The sequence below is a fragment of the Neolamprologus multifasciatus genome, chromosome 22, assembly GCF_963576455.1.
Source record: "Neolamprologus multifasciatus chromosome 22, fNeoMul1.2, whole genome shotgun sequence".
In the NCBI taxonomy this organism is placed as follows: Eukaryota; Metazoa; Chordata; class Actinopteri; order Cichliformes; family Cichlidae; genus Neolamprologus; species Neolamprologus multifasciatus.
The window spans coordinates 29,182,919-29,201,055 of record NC_140459.1 but is presented as its reverse complement, the minus strand read 5'-3'; the positions used below and the strand labels follow the sequence as shown (position 1 = coordinate 29,201,055).

General features: G+C 39.5%; 1 protein-coding gene and 1 long non-coding RNA gene across 2 annotated transcripts in view; one reads left to right on the top strand and one right to left on the bottom strand.

Moving 5' to 3' along the window:
- Positions 1–2: 2 nt before the first annotated feature.
- Positions 3–9,118, top strand: LOC146493698 (uncharacterized). The gene is made up of 2 exons (XR_014871957.1): positions 3–91; positions 3,164–9,118. It is a non-coding gene; the product is annotated as an uncharacterized LOC146493698 (long non-coding RNA).
- The window catches only part of LOC146493697 (hippocalcin-like protein 4), a 28,516-nt gene continuing 15,915 nt past the window's right edge, over positions 5,537–18,137 (bottom strand). The window contains exons 2-4 of the mRNA XM_085148784.1: positions 13,978–14,151; positions 10,847–11,062; positions 5,537–10,766 (exon numbers count right to left, since the gene is read on the bottom strand). Coding sequence (XP_085004910.1) covers positions 10,569–10,766; positions 10,847–11,062; positions 13,978–14,139 — 576 coding nt within the window. The 5' untranslated portion in view covers positions 14,140–14,151 and the 3' untranslated portion in view covers positions 5,537–10,568. The remainder of the gene's footprint in view (positions 10,767–10,846; positions 11,063–13,977; positions 14,152–18,137) is intronic.

Genomic DNA, 18,137 nt, shown 5'->3' with positions numbered 1-18,137 from the left:
CCTCTACACCCCCCTCCCCGCCAACAACACCATCCCTCTGGTGTTGACGATGCAGTTTGCCCCAGAGGCTCATGGGATGCTCAGGCACACGGTAAGTACACAGCAAAAAATAGCCTTAGTGATGAGCCATTTTATCTAGTGGCAAACCAGCCTGCTTTTTTTTTTTTTTAACCACGTGACTTGATTGGTGAAGGCCAGTCAGGTGAAAGATTGGACAAATCATTAGAGAAAAAAGTGGAATTATCATATTATAACATTAGCTAACTCTGTGTTTTTAGAAACATGTAAATAGATTTAGACTTTTTAAACAATAAATGCTCGACTACTGGCTGCGAGCGAGCATAAGAGGCAGTGAGGGAGGGGTGTTAAGGGAATGGGGATAGATTAGCCTAAAGGTAGCACATAATGGATGTAACCTTCATTTAAACCAAGGTTGCACACTCAGTAAAATGCAGGCCCATTAGTGGCTGTACTCCTAATAACACAGCCCAGCATCGAGCTCAGTGCTGCTGTGGTTTGTTGCTGTATTTTACACACACACAAAAATTACAAGTTCATAAATGTTTTAGGCTAAATGTAAAAAAAACAAAACAAAAAAACAACCAAAGTATTACATGTTTTAACTTGGATTTAGAAAAAGATATTAGTTTTTTTTTCTGAATTCACAAAAGACTAACAAAGAAAGTTCACCAAAATTTTGTCACACAGGGCCAGATTTGTGAAACCCCCAAACATGATAGCTCACAGGTGACTTACAGAAGTTTCACTGTTTTTTAAACCCAGGTGCCGTCACTTCATTTCAATATCAAGCACAAAAAATAAGACTTGCTTTGAATATAACGGAAATGCATATGCAGCAGGGTCAGAGTCTGAGTTCCCACCTCGTAGATGTAATCTTGTCATTGCCATGGGTTAGATTAGGTGGGTAGGGTTTCCGTAGTCACCAATGATGACTTACAGTCGTCCCTCGTTTATCGCGGGAGTTATGCTCTAAAAATAACCCACGATAGGTGAAATCCACGAAGTAGCCAACTTTATTTTTTACAATTATTATAGATGTTTTAAGGCCATAGAACCCCTCACTACACACTTTATACACTTTTCTCAGACAGCCATGAACATTTTCACACTTTTCTCTCTTGTTTAAACACTCAAACCTTCGTAGGTCCAGAACATGGGAATAGAGCAGCTGCGAGAGAATTCAACATTAATCGGTCAATGGTACAGAAGTAGAGGAAGCAAGAAGAATGAGTTGAGTAAAGATTGACTTATCTGACTGTTTTGTTTCGCTTAATGTGCCTTATACTCCGAAACATACGGTAACTTCTACCTTCCATTAGCATGTCCAGAAGTCCAACTTTTTGTGCGATGGTTAGCATCTTCCTCTGCCTTTTGGGTGCTACTGCAGGCGATGGGGCGGTGCAAATGTTTAATCGACATTGTTGTGTTTGTTGGGGACTTACAACTTACAAACATACAGTACAGCACTTCAGAGTCACACTGCTAGCAATGAAAGAGTCATGTAAATTTGACAAGATGAATGCATTCTGTACTGTAAGGAGACATGGCAGGAGAGTGATTGACAATGGTCTACAGCCAATCAGAATGCAGAACACGATGCGCTATGAAAAAGGGTTAGGATTAGGGGTTAGAAGAAAAGCATGCAAAGTTGCACAAAAAAATCAGTATAAGAGCTTCCAGCTTCATCCAGAGGAAAGACAGAGAGGCACCCGGAGTATAGGTGATATAGAGCAGAGCTGTACAGTACTCACTACTGTTTCTGACTCCTCATCCTCGCCCTCTCCATTACGTCACCTCTTCAACCTCCTCATCGACTTCAAGTTCTCAACTTACCAAATGGTCATCTGCTCCTTGTGAACTCATTCTATTGTAGCCTTTCCCTTAGTGTTATTTAACCTTTGCATTAATACATTTCGATCCAAGAAATCGGTGTTGCTTACTCCTTCTTTAACACTGTTTACTAGTCAACATGTGGTGGCCGGTGTTCTAGGGATACCTGGACCAGTGATCACCCTTTAACTGAATAACTGGACATATGGCTGATGGGAGACAGAGGATGGAGGGACAACAGCTGAAGGAGTTTTCTTCACAACAGTCATAATAGGGTTTTTATAAAGCTGTATACCATGTTATATTAGAGAACCCTAAGTGAGATGAAGGGTTGATGCCAAACTCTTAAGTTTAATACGTGTGCGAATATTTCAACATGTTCATGCTCTGTCAAACTATCTAACACTTGCAGATGTTGCAGTTATACTCTGTAATGTGAGCTGGATTTATAATGCAACTTGCTGTGAATAAGTATATTAAAAAAGCGTCAGTGTTGCTCTGTCAGTGCTAGTATTTATGCTGAAAGGATGTAGTAGCTCTTTTTTCCTTTCTTCTCCTCATCCATTCCTGTGCACTCAGGGCACAACACGGAAAAATTATAATTACAGGACAGTCTGAGAAAGAGCTGCCAGATCCTTTTCTGTAATTTTACGGTGTAAAATGTGTTTAGCATCCCTGAGGTAACTCATTATTGAGAAAATAATTATTTTTGCATTGAATATCGCTTATTATCGTTCTACCAAAAAAAAAATAGAACTTATTCTTATGTCTTTACCTTTGTCCTCCTCTTGTACCATTTTGCTTTTACATGGAAACAAGACCGCAGCTGGGGAATGAAACAATGACCTTTGCGTGGTCTTTGTGAGGACTTTCTTTTAAAATGTCACCGACATGCTGTTAGGACTGTTAGCTGACTTGGCTCACAGCTCCATCTGGTGGCTGCTCGGCAAACTGCACCCCCCCTTCACCGTGACCTCTATTGCTGCAGTGTGATTCACGGTTTCTCTGCTGCTCACAGCCTGTGTGTGTGCACATTTGGGCTGTTTGGCTTTCCACTGAGCTGAAGCCTGATGCAACAAGGCTCAGAATAGATTTATATCGATCCGTGATGGATGGCTAGGGAATGAGTGATGGAAAAAGGGCCAAGTAAGTGCAGTTTAAACCGAGGAGTGAACCAAAAGCAGAGAGCTGATAATATCGCTGTGATGGGTTTCTGGGGCTTCTGTCTTTATATGTTTCCACAAATACAGAGTCCTGTAAAGATACAGGCACTAAAACAAGTGCATAAAATGTGTCGTTTTTGTGTTTCCAGGTCTTACAGAGAGCAATCCGAAGCTCAAATCTCATGAGTCATTTCATCGTGTTCCATTATTTGTCCTCGCCATCCAGCTGAGTGAATGAGAGTCTGCGGATACCGGAGGTGACATTAATTTTTGGAGTCCTAAAATTTCCACGCTTATGCATCAATACATGGAGTGAAGCAGCGTGTTTTGTGTACTCGTATCCCTGCGCTTTGGCCTGGGCACGGTTACCATGAGAACAGCATGAATGGTGACATCACTGCAGCAATGTGACATCACTGCTAGATGGTGACTCATGCTTATGTTGTGTGTGAGCATAAGAGAGAAAGGGAAGAGAGAGAACGCTGAAATGTATGAAGATGCAGTCCGAAGGAAACACCAAAACAAGAAGTCACTCTCAACATCCACGTGTTTTATTCTATGTAACAAAAATAATGACATCGTCTTTGTTCTAGGAGTCTAACAATATTGAAAACAAAAGAAAACCAAAAACTTATCCAACTGGACAATCAGACATTTATGTGAACATCAAAGAGAAAGGTTGAATTTAATTAGATCACACAAAAGAGCACAAATGAGCCTCCGTCAAAATGAAGCATTTATATTCATGTCACGAGCTCGGTGTGTACGTGCCTATTACAACCGCAGCAGTCATCACAACGCAATCCTGTCCTTGGCACGGCTAGCTTTCAACGTATATTTGAGTTGGGCATTGCATGACAAAGTAATCACAAAAACAAAAGCCTCTTGTGTCTGCAAATCTCAGGGCTGAAAGTAAAAGTGGCTCCCCAGCTTCGATGTGGGGCTAATTAGGATGGACGGTATCTAATCAGCAGCAGACATCAGCACACTATGAAGCCACTTTGCGAGCCAATCTGTTCTAATCAAAGCATTTGACCGCATATTGGTCAATAGAAAATTGGATGATTAACCAAGCTGATGACAATAATGTAGCAAGTCAAAACAACAAAGCAATAAGCACCAAAGCAGATAGACCGTGCGGTCCTGTAGTTCCTAACTTCACTGGTTTACTTAAAAACAAGTCTAAAAACATCTTCCAGAGAAGACAGACAATCTAGTTTGAATTATTTTTGTGTATCAGCTTTCAATTTACTCTGACTGCAATTTTCATTTTGAAAAATGGGACAACTGAGTTGAAAACTGAGATTTGGTTTACTTAAATCTACAGGTTTCAGTTGCACACAGGAGCCTTATAGTTGCAATGACAGGTTTTTTGGATGTTGGTTGCAACATCTCATTATTGCAATACTAACACGTAGTATTATCACCAATAAAGTTGCCATGGGGAACACTGTAGGAAATACTTATTTACACACACCCAGTGTACAGTTAGCATAAACTTAGAGCTAGTTTAGTGCTAGTATTTGAATGTTTAGATATCTCAAATACCAGCAGCAACATCCTTTAGCTGGTTAACAACACCAGTCTCTTCTCCAAAGTTCCCTTAAACAACATTGTTTACAATCTCTAACCTATGATAACTAATAAAGTTTGCAATTTGGAATGTAAACTCTGTAGGTTAGCTTGTTTCTTGACTAGCAATTAACAACTAGCTAAAAATCTCTATATTCTGGGAGAGGGATGAGAGCTAAAGTAAAATTCACTTATAGTTTTTCCAGTTTTTCCACATATACTCATTACATATGTATATATATATGCTGCTGAAAACTTTTAAATAAAAAAGCATTTTGTCATAAAAAAGAATGTGATGTCATTTATTTGTTTTAAATATTAAAGTCCACATTGGTGTCTCTTTGCAGACTCAAACCAATGACACAAGCTGAGAGAAACATGTTCATTTACTTTCAGATTTCTGCACTTCTTTTGAGAAAAACACAACTTTATCCATGTTTAACATTTGATCTTCCGGCATGTTCATTACATCATAAACAGAGACTGTACAGTAAGGTGTGGCATTATATTTTCATCCACTGGGTGACACTGTGACACAGGACTATATTTCTTAATCATTCTTCCAACTGACACACCTCTCCTCACACCTTCAGGTTCCCCCTGCTCAACGAACTCCACATATGAGTGTAACCTGTAGAACTGCAACTGTAAGTTAACAAAACAACATGTCCCATGTTAGAGACAGCACAGTACATACTGAATATATACCAGCGGACCACAAAAGCAAATGTATTATGGGGAATAATACTCAGTGATTTTTACAAAGTTAAACTAGACAGAGGCATCTCTTTTTCCACAAATGATACAAATACAAAACACGTGAGCACTCGCGCAAACGCCGCACATACTAACCTCACTCTTTCACGCACACTCTCTCTCTCTGTGTCTCTCTCTCACGCACACACACACAGTAGCTGTTTCATCATATGAAATTAGGTCTAAGCTAGTGGTACATTTACATATATTTGTTTATATTCATAAATACGATTACAGTCGTATTATAATGTACATGTAAGTTTATCGTTACAGTATCACACAACGGACACTCTTTCTGTAGCTTTAGGGAGGGAGGATGTTGAGAAGGAGGAGGTAATCTGATTGGCTGACAGGACAGGAACACAATATTTTTGTGCAAAAGGTGTGACTGGAAGAATCAAGACACTTCTAAAGGCTTTCAGAGGTGCTAAATTGAAAGATGCTGTCATGCTTTTTTTATAAGATATTATTTTTGTATTTTAAAATTTAAGACACAAGGGTTTAATGATTGTTTGGATCGTGATGTTGATTAGATTGTAATTTTAGCTATTGCACTTTGTTTGATCCTCTGGTTTCCAACCATTTTTTAACTAATAAAAAGGCCACTGTAGTATTTACTTCCTTCAAAAAATGCAGCTCGATTTCAAGACTGATGAATCAGCCACTTAAACTGATTCACAGTTAAACTGTGACAATAACAGTTTTTAATTTTAATGGGGGAACATTTATTTTCTCACTGAGATTTAAACAAAACTGATACCACTCTCATGTCTGTGCACCACTGCAAACACGAGTTATCTACAGTAATTCCCCTCCTGGCTACCTGCTTTCATTCATATTCACTTCAGCGTTTTGCTCTATTTCACATTGATTTTAGATCTAAGCTGAGTTCAGAAAAGTTCCTCCCCCCTCCACCTATTATCAAAGCGTTTCCTCCCTGACATTTAAAGAGGAAGAAGACAAAAAAGGGGGGAGAAGAGGAGAGGGGATGCCTGTTTCAGCTTTTAATGTGAAACAACAGTGAATCATGGAGGCAGCTTTGGCCTTTCTGAGAAATACAGTTTGTGTCATAAGGTCTGCAATTACCGTCCTGATTATCCCGACTCCATGCTGCTCCTGCGGCTCAAATTGCTGGTCTCAGAAAAGGATGTTTTATATCAAGATGCATGTTTTTTTTATTTCAGTCAGGACTATTTAAAAAATATATTTTTCCCAAATAGAGTGATTTATATTTAGCAGTTGGGCTCTTTTCTCAGGATCTCCTATCCTTCCTCGTGCATTAGTGGAGAGGAGCAACAAGACCCTTGGTACAGAACAAAGCACACAACATTGACATGGCACTAGTGTTGGGCTAGAGGTGGGTTGCAAAGCAGCTTGCAGATGTAGCAGCAACAGTAAGCAAGCTAAAGGTACTTTAACAGCCAACAGAACATGCTGTCCATTATTAGACAAAACAGTGCTCACAAACCAGACTTAACAAGATCTAACAGTATGAAAATTAAACTTGTTAATGAAATAACGAATGAAAGAGCAGCTGAATCTTACAGCTGTTTTTCTCAGGGTGCTCTGACCCCATGTTTCCAAACTATTATTTATGTCAAAGCAGACTCAAAAAGGTCCTGATTAAACAGGTAAGCAAAGATTTGGGATTGTTTTACTCTAAAAAACAAAAAAATACCAGAAGAAGTTATTTTCTACAATGATTGTAGCCATTAAGTGATTATTACAGAGAAATATGCACCAAAAGAGCACATGCATATTTCTGGCAGTAAAAAACCCTTGCCATCAGAGAGCTAATAGAAACCATAAAAATATCTTATATTTCTACACATGGTAGCAAATGGCAGGCTAATGTAACTGTCAGTTGTCAAGACATCATTGCATAAAATAATTATAAAGCAGGCCATGAAGGGAGCACCTGCTCAAGAAAGGTCTGATTATATTATCTGGAAGATAAAATTAAGTTTAACTTGATTATTAACCTTTTATGAAAACATAATGTATGTTAACCTTTCTGATTACATATTGATTTTTTAAATCGAATGTGGAAAACTTTTAGACGCAGCCACAAGTCACTGAGCAGTACATCAGTATGCCTCACCATGCTGAGACTCAAATCACCTCCCTGTCTCATATTTAAAGAGTAAAGCTTGTGGACACTGTGCTGTAATGTGTTACAACTGCCATATAACTGGCTGTGTGTTTGGCTGTAAAAGGACTAATGATTGCTGCAGCACATTCATGCACAAACACCTGCAGACAGGGTGGTTTGACCTGGCTTTATGAAGTGTGTTCTGAACAAATATATACTAGAATTCATATACACACGTAGAGACATCACAAAAGACAAACACACGGAGTACCTTTCATTTACACAACTCTCTCTCCCTCTAGCAACACATAACATCTTTCTTAATGTTCAACGGGTCCTTGTTGGTCTAATATAAGACAAAACAGCCCATAGAGTATATCATCTAAACATGGACTGTTGAGCTGTTGGCAGAGCTTATACTTGGATCTAATTAGATATTAAAGCAACATTTTAATTTTTCCACCCACTTTCTTAACCACTTATCCAACTGAGGTTCATGGGAGGACTAGAGTCTATTCCAGTTATCTTAGGGCACACCCTGTACATGCTGCTAGACTATTACGGAGCAAAAACATTGAGACAGACAACCAGTGACACTCACATTTGCACCTATGACCAACACAGAACAACCACTGTCTGTGGGAGGAAGTCAGAGTACCTTAAGAGAAGCCACACAGGATGGCCCCAACAGGAGCGATGTGAAGTGCTAACTACTGCACCACTATTCACCCTGTGCTCATTTAATACCCCTCTAATGTCTCTAGGGTAAGCTGGGGCCATGCAACACTTAGCATAGCAAAAAAGACTCAGGGGCAGTGTTGCCAACTTAGCAACTTTGTTGCTATATTTAGGGAGTTTTCAGACCCCCTTAGTGACTTTTTTTTTCCAAAAAGCGACTAGCGACAAATCTGGCAACTTTTTCTGGTGTTATTGGAGACTTATGATGACTTTTCCACGTGAAAGCACGTATCGCTCTTACTCTAAACAAGCCGTGGGCACCTCGCCTTTGGCGGCAGGTAGTCCTCACGCAGCAGTCCCCCTCAGCTGATGTCAGAGCAGGAGATATTCACCCCTACACTACAAACTGCAAATGAATCGCGCATGAGCGAAGCCGCTGCTTCCCCCCTGCTCCCTTCTCAGAGCGGCGGTAACTGTACATTTTTCTTAGGAAGGATGTTTTGTAGTTAATTGATTTAAGAATCAATGCACTACAATAAATCATTCCAATCATTGCAAACTTAGAATTTGAATGTCCTTGCTGAACCTTAAGTCCATCTTGTACATCCGTACAAGTAACACTTGGAAACCAAAGCTAGGTAGCCAGCTAACCACCTTTGTGTTAACCATTACTGCAGATTAAGTTATTCATGTTGTGTATTTGTGCTTGGGACCCAGCTAGTTAACTGTAGCTTGCTTGCTTGCTTACTAATATTGCCTCTAGCAAAATAAGACACTTTAGTTTTTTGTTATCCTAATATGGAGTTTGTGTTGTATTCTATTTCGTTCTAAGAGTTGGTCATAAAACTGCAACCAGGCTAGCTGTTTCCCTGGTTATCAGTTTACATGCTATGCTAAGCTAGCATCTCTTGACTCTATAAGAGGGGGTGTCCAAATTCATGGGCTGCATCCTCCTGAGGCCGCATTTGTAGGCCGATTATGTCACAGCGACGCGACAAAAGCTGTCCATTCGTAGACTCCTCCGAATGCAGCTGACAAATGCGTCCTCATTTTTCCCAAATTTGAAGGATGGGTCGGGTGTGTCCTTCGTTGCCCACCATATCCAAGAATTCATAGCACGGCTCAGCCAATTCGAGTTTTCAACATTGGCGGCTGCTACTAAGTTTTTAATATTACTCTTATTACTCTTTCTGGGTCACAAAATAAACTTTTAACATATTTTCAGGCGAGAATCTAGCTGTGTAAAACTTCAAATATCTGCTCGGTTTATCAGGATATCACGTTTGCAAAAGTGCTTCGACGTTTTCGGAGACGTCTGTTACCCAACAGCCCGATAGCTAGCCGGGAGCTCGATGGTCACTGAAGCCGCTGAGAACGACAAAATCCCGGCACATCATTTTCAGATCACCGTGGTCTTTCGCTACTCAGGTTAAACGTAATATATAAGTCACTTAGATAACCTAAAAATGTTATTGTTTGGCTTTTTTCAGTGTTTTATTTGTTCGTGAGTAAATCGGTTTGTCTGAGATTAAAGTTATTAGATTAGATAAAAAAAAACTTTTTTAATCCCCCGGGTGGTTTTCACACAGCTGAATAAACGTCAAACAGAAAACCGATTAAACAGAAGTGTGAGATGGTCGAGAATTTACACCAGTGTCCTGTTATATTTTAGATAGCAAGGAGCAGACAGCTGAGTTTATTAAACTCCACCGAGACAGCGGTGACGCAAATCTGAAGGCTAGACGGTCCAATTTTACGTTTGCTTACGGGCTACCCGACCTTCTGAGGACCCGGCCCGCGTAGACTGCGAAGGCCGGGTCCTCAGGAGGATGCAGCCCATGAATTTGGATACATCTATAGTGCTGTCAATATTATTAGTTAGTTTACATAATTTGGAAGTAAGCTACTTTACATTTACATGTTGTAAGTCTTGAAAACAGTGTACATGTTACACAAATAAAAAAGCAGATTAAAAAATGATGTGATCTTTATACTTCAGTTGTGGTGCAGCCTTGTAATATCGCACACTAGGCACATAGCCTGACAGCATGAACATCTGACTGAGACTATTTCCTATGTAAATCTGTATTTTATTTCTTTGATCTGCGCTAAACAGAGCTGGAGGGATTTCCACTTTCCACAGATCGGGCTGAATTTATAAAGACGCTCAGCTGGACTGAAGCAGAAGTGCTTCAGGAGAGCTGCACAGCAGGGCAGCCAGGATAAAAGAATGGCATCAATCAGGGGGTCCGTGTTCCAAACATGGCTTATTTCCAGATATCACTACATCAGAGAAAGGGAGAAAGAAAGATTCCCTGCCTCTCTCCTTCTCCTCCTCCTCTCTCTAGCAGCATCCCTCCCTTTCTCCTCCTGCTTCACTGTTCTCTCAGCCTCCTTCCTTCTCTAATTTCAGTTCAACTCTATTACCCTCGCTCTGTTTCTCCACCCCTCCCAGTCTACTTCTGCATGTCACACTGCAGCAGTAGGACAATGGAAGGGTCGGATTTGGCCGCCTCTTTAAACTCTTCCAAGGTGATCTCATCGTTCTGGTCCTTGTCCATCTTGGAGAAGATCTTGTCTACACGCTGCTGAGGGGTAAGCCCGTCCTCGTTCATACGCATCATGATCACTGTGCCTACCATCTTGTAGATGGCCTGCAGAGGGCAAAAAAGGGAAAATAATGCTCGATTTTGCCTTAAATACAATTAACAGTTTATTTTTAACACAGACACACCTCGATGATCTCCAGCATCTCCATGCGTGTGATCTTTCCATCTCCATCTAGATCGTACATGTTGAAGGCCCAGTTGAGTTTCTGCTCAAAGCTACCCCTGGAGGTGATGGACAGGGCGCAAATGAACTCTCTGAAGTCGATGGTCCCATCGCCATTTTTGTCAAACGTCCGAAACGCATGTTGAGCAAACTTGGAAGCATCACCATATGGGAAAAACTGCAGTTTAAAAATGAGAAAAACAAAAGTTTGCAATGAGACATTTGTGGTATTTTACATTGACCGCATTGGCCACTTTAGGTTCAACTGTTGACTGTTGAAGTATATACTATCCTTGATGAATAAACAAATGCAGTACAGCATGGCTGCTGAAGATCATTAATGTTACTTTAGGGTAGAGTAGCATTCATCTCTCAACCAGTACTGGTACTGGTATATTCCCTTTGGTACCAGTACCAAATGATACCCCTTTTTTCTATACTGTACTTGCTCTGAAAACAAAGGTGACAGTGTCAGGTGACAAAAGCTTACCCATCATTTAATTTGCAATTGACTGATTTAATCTCACTGTTTACTTGGTAGAACCAATATGTTCAGTACCCTAAAAAATGCCTAAAGGTTTAACCAACCCTACATTCCTTACTTTTGTTTTACATTATTTTAATGTTTAAAATCATGCTTTTTTTTAAATTTCAATAAATAATTTTTTTTTTTAATAAAATTTTGTATTTGTGTATATTTTTGGACACAGACTCATCTTTTTGAGCTTTAGCCAGTGCTGTGTATAAAACATTAAAAGTACTAGCATGTTACTTTTACGGACTAATGCCAAAGTAATGTAACAACTTTCTCCGACAAGTAAATAAGCAACATTAGGGCTGTGCGATATGACCAAAATCTCATATCCTGATATAAGAATTCTATTGTCCCAATAACGATATAAATCACAAAAATGTAATATTTTCTGTAAATTATGTGAATCTCGGGCAGCTCGACTTGCGGGAAGTGTTTCCAGCTGGGCGTCGTGTACCTGGAGTCGAGTGTTTTAACCGAAGCATGAAACTATACATTTTTAGACATAAGTTGTAACGCCCGCCGTTTTTTCTTTGTGAGTATTTATTACACGGCGTGCTGCAGGGAAAAGCCTGTTCTAACGTTTGAGTCTAAGGTTTATTTTTTAGCACCGGACGGCTCTTTTTTGCTTCTCATCCGTAAATAATCTGCTCTTTCACGTGATTCTGTTTATTTTGAAAAGTCTCAACAGGATCTTGAGCTTTATTGTGAAAGGTTTATGCGGAACATAAACAAGCGGACACGCGATGCTGTTACCGTCGTTGTTGCTAACCACAATGCATAAAACAGGCGCTTGTCCATCAGTAGTGTGGTTATATTAAATATAAGAGAAAGAAGAAATTAATATAGCCACTACAGTGACCATCAAAAGGATGAAAAAATATTGCCATAAACCGTTTATTTTGCGACACCACCAAACAAACGATAGCATAAAATGAAACGATAGACGTTTTTATATCGTCATCCGATATATATCGTTATATCAAACAGCCCTAAGCAACATACTGCATTACCTTTGAGAAAAGTAATAAGTCACATCAAAGACATTACTTTTTTTGAGTAACAAGGCCAACATTGTTTTAGCTATATACCGAAACCTATTTAAGTTAAAGGTAGATCATGAATGTGGGCTTAAAAGCACATCTCAATGAGTAAACTCATTCAAAGTCTGTTACATAGACAGATTTGGGCTATGATGTTAGTGTAGTACTTTTGTCTGGACGCCACTGCTGTAATCAAATGCACTCTCAGCATAAGTAAAACAGACATCCCTAAAGCTCCATAACAAGACAAGTCCATCAGAGAGACAGCAGGGACATTAGGAGTGGGTAAATCTCTAGTGTGGAGTATCCTGGGTGCAATAAAACCACCATGATAAAATAATGTAAAGTGCAAGTGTTGGACATCCACAGAAGACAAACTTTATGGAGAGCTTTTCTTCCAAGTAAAGAAAAGTATATTTTGTTCAGTTCTTGTTTTGTTCAGTCGTGCTCATGTAAGTTAGGAGGTTGATGTGGTACAATCTGTAAGTGCCAATACCAAAGCTAAAATTCAGCCAAATGCAGCAGAATTAATAAGATGTCACCTCACAGTGATGACCCTTTGACAGCGATTCAAACAAACTGGATGAAACCCACGAGTGTTTGAAGGTAAAGGAGTTGAATATTTTACAGCAGTCAAGTGAGTCACCTAAACTCAACCTGATCTCAGCCATAAATTTAAATTACTGAAGACAAAAGTCACAGAGCCCCAAATATACAGTTAATGCAATACTTCTGTTCAACAGCTCAAACCTGGAGTCTGCAGTTAACCCCTCATATACATAAAACTCTTAATATGTTTCACATAACTGCTAAAATAACAAAAGCTGTCAGTGTATAAATACGATTATGATTATAATATGGACTAAACCGTACACCAAACTGAGCAGCAATTACAGCTCTGATTTTAAGCATTAATTGCTTGAAAATTAGCCTCATTTCTTTTTTTCTTTGGCCACGTATACACAAAGTGCAATTTGCAAATGCAGCATTTACCTTTCCAGCACTGACTAAGAACAAAATATTTTTTAAAGGATGTCGGTAGCTGGCTGTAAGAGACCCATGGAAGACCTGTTAGCAATGACATGCTGCTTATTAAAGGATTTTTTTCCTCCTTCTGCCAGCAGAACTTTGGAGAGATTATCCGTACAAACTGCAGTTGTTTTCTGTGCCCTTTAAAAGTGGGAGTGGGAGTGAATGAGCCTGAGAGGATATGCAAAATTGATTTAAAAATATCTTTTCCCCATCCAACCAATGAAAAATCAGCAGGCCTCTTTGCGGCACTGTGGCATTTTGAAAGCTCCAAATATTTTTGGAGGCAGTTTTAGGCAGCAACAGAGGCATTAATACAGGCTCCTCCTCTTTTATGTGCACTCAACAATTGATTAGTCGGCCTCAGTAACAAAGGCTTTCTATATAACAGCACAACAATGCTATGAGTCATCTCAGATGTAACTTTTTTTCTTTATATAACTATGGGGAGAGAATGAGGAGGCAATGCTTGAGACGGCTTACTCTCACCTTGACATAGAGCTGCTGAAACTCCTCCAGGTTCAGAATGCCAGAGGGACAGTCTTTAAGGAAGCCCTTGTACCACTGCTTGAGCTCTGCCTCATTGAATTCAGTGTTCTTGGTCAGGTCATCCAGGACCTCTGGAGCCAGCTTGCTGTTGTGTTTCCCCATGATGCCTCACCTCTGTTGAAGAGAAGCAGAGAGAAAGAGAGAGCGGGAGGGTGACCACACAGGTGCTGCAGAAACAACAGCAATAGCAGTGATGCCCCTGAGCACTTGCAACAAGCTCGGTCTCTGAGGATGGATGCAAACAAGGAATTACTTACACACAGCCAAACTCAGAGAAAGCCCTGCTGCCTTCCTGTGGCTTTGCATGTCAACATAAATCATCTTAGCATGGCGCTCTGTCACACAGTAATCGTTTATTTATATTCCTCTTGCTTAAAAAGTTGATCATTATTTTTTAAGACAGTTTGATTCCATTCATCTTAGTGTGTCTTACTATCTAAATATTAATATTATTCCTGTTTGATTTTAGATTTAATGCTTTGGAACTTCTGCTTTTAGTTTATATCAATGACGTTTAATACTCTGACTTAAGCTTAGATCAGAAGCCCTGTGAAGACAGATTTTGGCTTATCCAGATAACTTTACAGTTAATCCTACGAAGGCGGTTCAGTTCTAATCAGGATAATTTGCCATGGTAATTTATGCTGTGAACATCTAGATTAGGGATCAACAGGTATGAAATCACTGACTGATGACCAATCAATTCTCCAGAAAATAGCGTCACCATTCCTGGTAGATTCCTCAGACCTTCATGCGTGAACAGTAAGAAGGTCTAAAGTTCTTAATATCGTGTTTCCCTCATGAGCATCAGAAATAAATAATATAGATTTTTAGATTCATCTGTATTCCTTCTGTTGGCACCAAACAATTTTACAACAATTTTAATGTTGTAGCCTTAATATCTGATCCTAAAACAGAACACCTACACTATATTTGCTCACCTTATATGAAATTTGTATTATCAGTTAATCACCAGATTAACTGAAGAACTTTCTGTTATTTCATCCTTTTTACACCCGTCTTGCATATTATATTTTTATGCTCTTTGAGATTTTTATCGACATTTGATAACATCTCTGGAGTAGGTGGCACTCAGGGATCATTTTCTGTGGAAAAAGAGTCATATGATCCGTGAAAGGCCCTTTTGTGATTGGTCAGATGCAACCCTTTAGTGTGAACGTGCAGGGGAAACCTGTGTTAGCTTAGTGAGCAGATAACCAGCTTCGTGCGACCACTTGATCACACGACTCCCGACTCCTGATCACCAATGTTAGGTTCAGTAAATCTAGATAACAGAAATGTACCCTGAATAAAATCACTGCATAGTATAGGGCACATGTACTGAAGTAATAAGGCAATTCAGTGTTGTACAGGCGGTAAATCAACAAAAAAAAGCCCCAAGGCTCTGCTTTGGGACCACTGCAGTTTATTGTTAATTAGTGCTCTTCCAATATTACTATTACAATCCAATATTGCGGTAAAGCATGTAATACACATGGCGGTCCATAGTGTCCACACTTTGCCTCTCCAAAGTGTTACATGTACCCACATGCAGAAGTTGCAGGAAGCTGCAGTAACAGCAGAGGGATTTATAAGTATATGCATTTAAGCACCTAGCTTAACCATTTCTGCTCACTACCAACTTCTTGGCTTTAACCTCCTAAGACCCAAACTCTTCCACGGCATGCATCTTTTATTTCTCTTTGATATTTGGGCATATTGGGACCCAAAGAATGTAAAAACAAAGAATTACCAGATTTTTTTTTTTTTACCTGATTTTAGCTTTGATTTTTGAAAAATGAGAGCCACATATGAGGATAGTCGTTTACAATTTCGATAGTAGCAGTATAATGTCCTCGTAAGTGGATATCAGGCCCTTGAAGAGCAAAGTTTTGGTCTAAATAACCCAAAATGTGATGTCCACATATGTGGACGCCACGTCCTAGGAGGTTAAATATATTATCCCCCCCTGATGGTAATCCAAGTTCTGCATGCATGTCTATTACATGTTCTGCAGTGATACTGGGTTGGCTAAGTGGCTTATGTTTATATCCTGAATTAAAAAGAAGATTTTATTAAATTTTTAGTCAGTCTAACCACTTGCAGCTGTCATTTATTCTAGCCTCAATTGAGCTGCTGAAGTTTAATGCTAACAATAAAGTAACAGAGATTTGCACAATATACGTGTGTATATGTGACTTTAGCACTTAGTTCTAGCACTCTTAGGAAACATGCAGCAGATGGACTCGTTTATATGCCGCTATAAAGAGTTCAAAGAGGTTGCAGACGAAACAAGGACTACAGCAGCAGTCCAAGTATGGAGTTAAAATCTGTGGAGACTCACTTAAGAGGTAGCTAATTATGTTGCTGTTTAATCTATTTGTCGCAAAGTACTTGGCAATTATAATATTTGCATATGCACTTTATAAACGGTATTAATTCGCATGTGTGGGCCTCTATGGGAATACAAAAGAGCTGTCGGAAACCAAAATAAACCCGTCCACAACACAGGAAATGCCTTAAAATTGCTCTCGTAATTGACACATGCTGAATTCAATTATAACCACTCCACAGGTTAAAGCTATTGAAAACTAAATATATTCAAAGATGTCCACAGGGCACAGTAAATGTAGAGAACTGCAATAAAAGGATAAACATCAACCTTATTCAGTTTAGTGTTAAGGCTCCTGCTTTTTATTATCTTTTCTTGTTCCTGCTCTTTGACAGCAATAAGAGGATTCATTTTTGCTTTTTGACTTGATAAGATGACAGCTACTCCATTCAAAGCACGGTAACGCTAAAACAACCTGTCAATTATTGGCATCCACTGTTGCTTTTTCTCTGTGCTACAGCACTTTTACATGGTGACAGGAATACACTGTGCCTAATCCTTAAAGATTACTTTTTAAACACATTTCATTTGTTATTCTTATTTGTTTTGTTATGTAATCATTTATTTCTGGCACCATGACTGTGTTCTGAGTCAGTAGCAGGACCTTAAGACAAATAAAACAAGTCAATGGCAACAGATTAAATTGATTTAGCTGAGCAGCTAAAGTGGGGGTGGGTTGCAAAGTGCCTTGCAAGGCAGCATGAGCTGCAGTCGGGCTAAAGCATGCATTATATATGAATTCCCAATAGAGAAGGGTATTAGCTGAGCCATCAGCTTATGTGAGCTAACATGGGGATCAGCTGATTAGCGACAGAGCTAAGCTTGATTGGCCTCCTAGAACAAATGCTATTCTCCACATGCTACTAAAATAAGTTAAGTAAAAGTGGACATATAAAATGGAAGTTAAGTTGTCGTCACCAACGAGGAGACACATTCAGTAAGTGGAAATTACTGCTAGTGGTCTGTTTTGACATTTCCCTACAGTAGTGCTAATGTTAGCAAGAGGCTAGCATCCCTATTTATATTGACTATGTATATAATTTGTAACACCAAATTTATGCAAACGATTAAACTGTATTGTTTATCTAGCAAAGTTAGATTACCGTGTACAATTACGCAGAAATGTGTAACTAACTGAAGGTGGTTTCTATGTTAATGAAGTACTGAATAGAAAGTTATAGCAGAGGAAATATATAACAAACATATACACAGTACTAGAGAACTTTCCATTCCCATAATGACTGATATCATTCTGCTGTACCTCCATGATCACCTAATGTGAGCTAAGCCCATGACAGCATCTCCGCTATATTGGCCATAAAATGGCCCATTACTCCCATCTCCGAGCACATATTCACACCACAGAGGACCACTGCAGTGCCTTCATGACGCCATTCCTGACTCATGGCCCTGTCTGACAGTTTTCACACTCTGACACCAGGACACAGCCAATACTGCCACAGCCAAGTGGCCACAAAATCCTCAGAGTGTGAGGTCAGTGTAATGGCTGAAATATCATCCTGTCTTACTTTATAGCAGTGAGTCATACAGGAAGAGGCCACTGATCCCCAAATCACTGCAAACTGCAGAAATATTTTAGACTCTGCATAGCTGTGACAAGGTGAAAGTGCTGTAGAGCAGAGAAAAAGTAATGAGGGACGTCAATAGGTGACAGGTTGTTTTAGCATTACCCCGCTTTGAAAAGGGT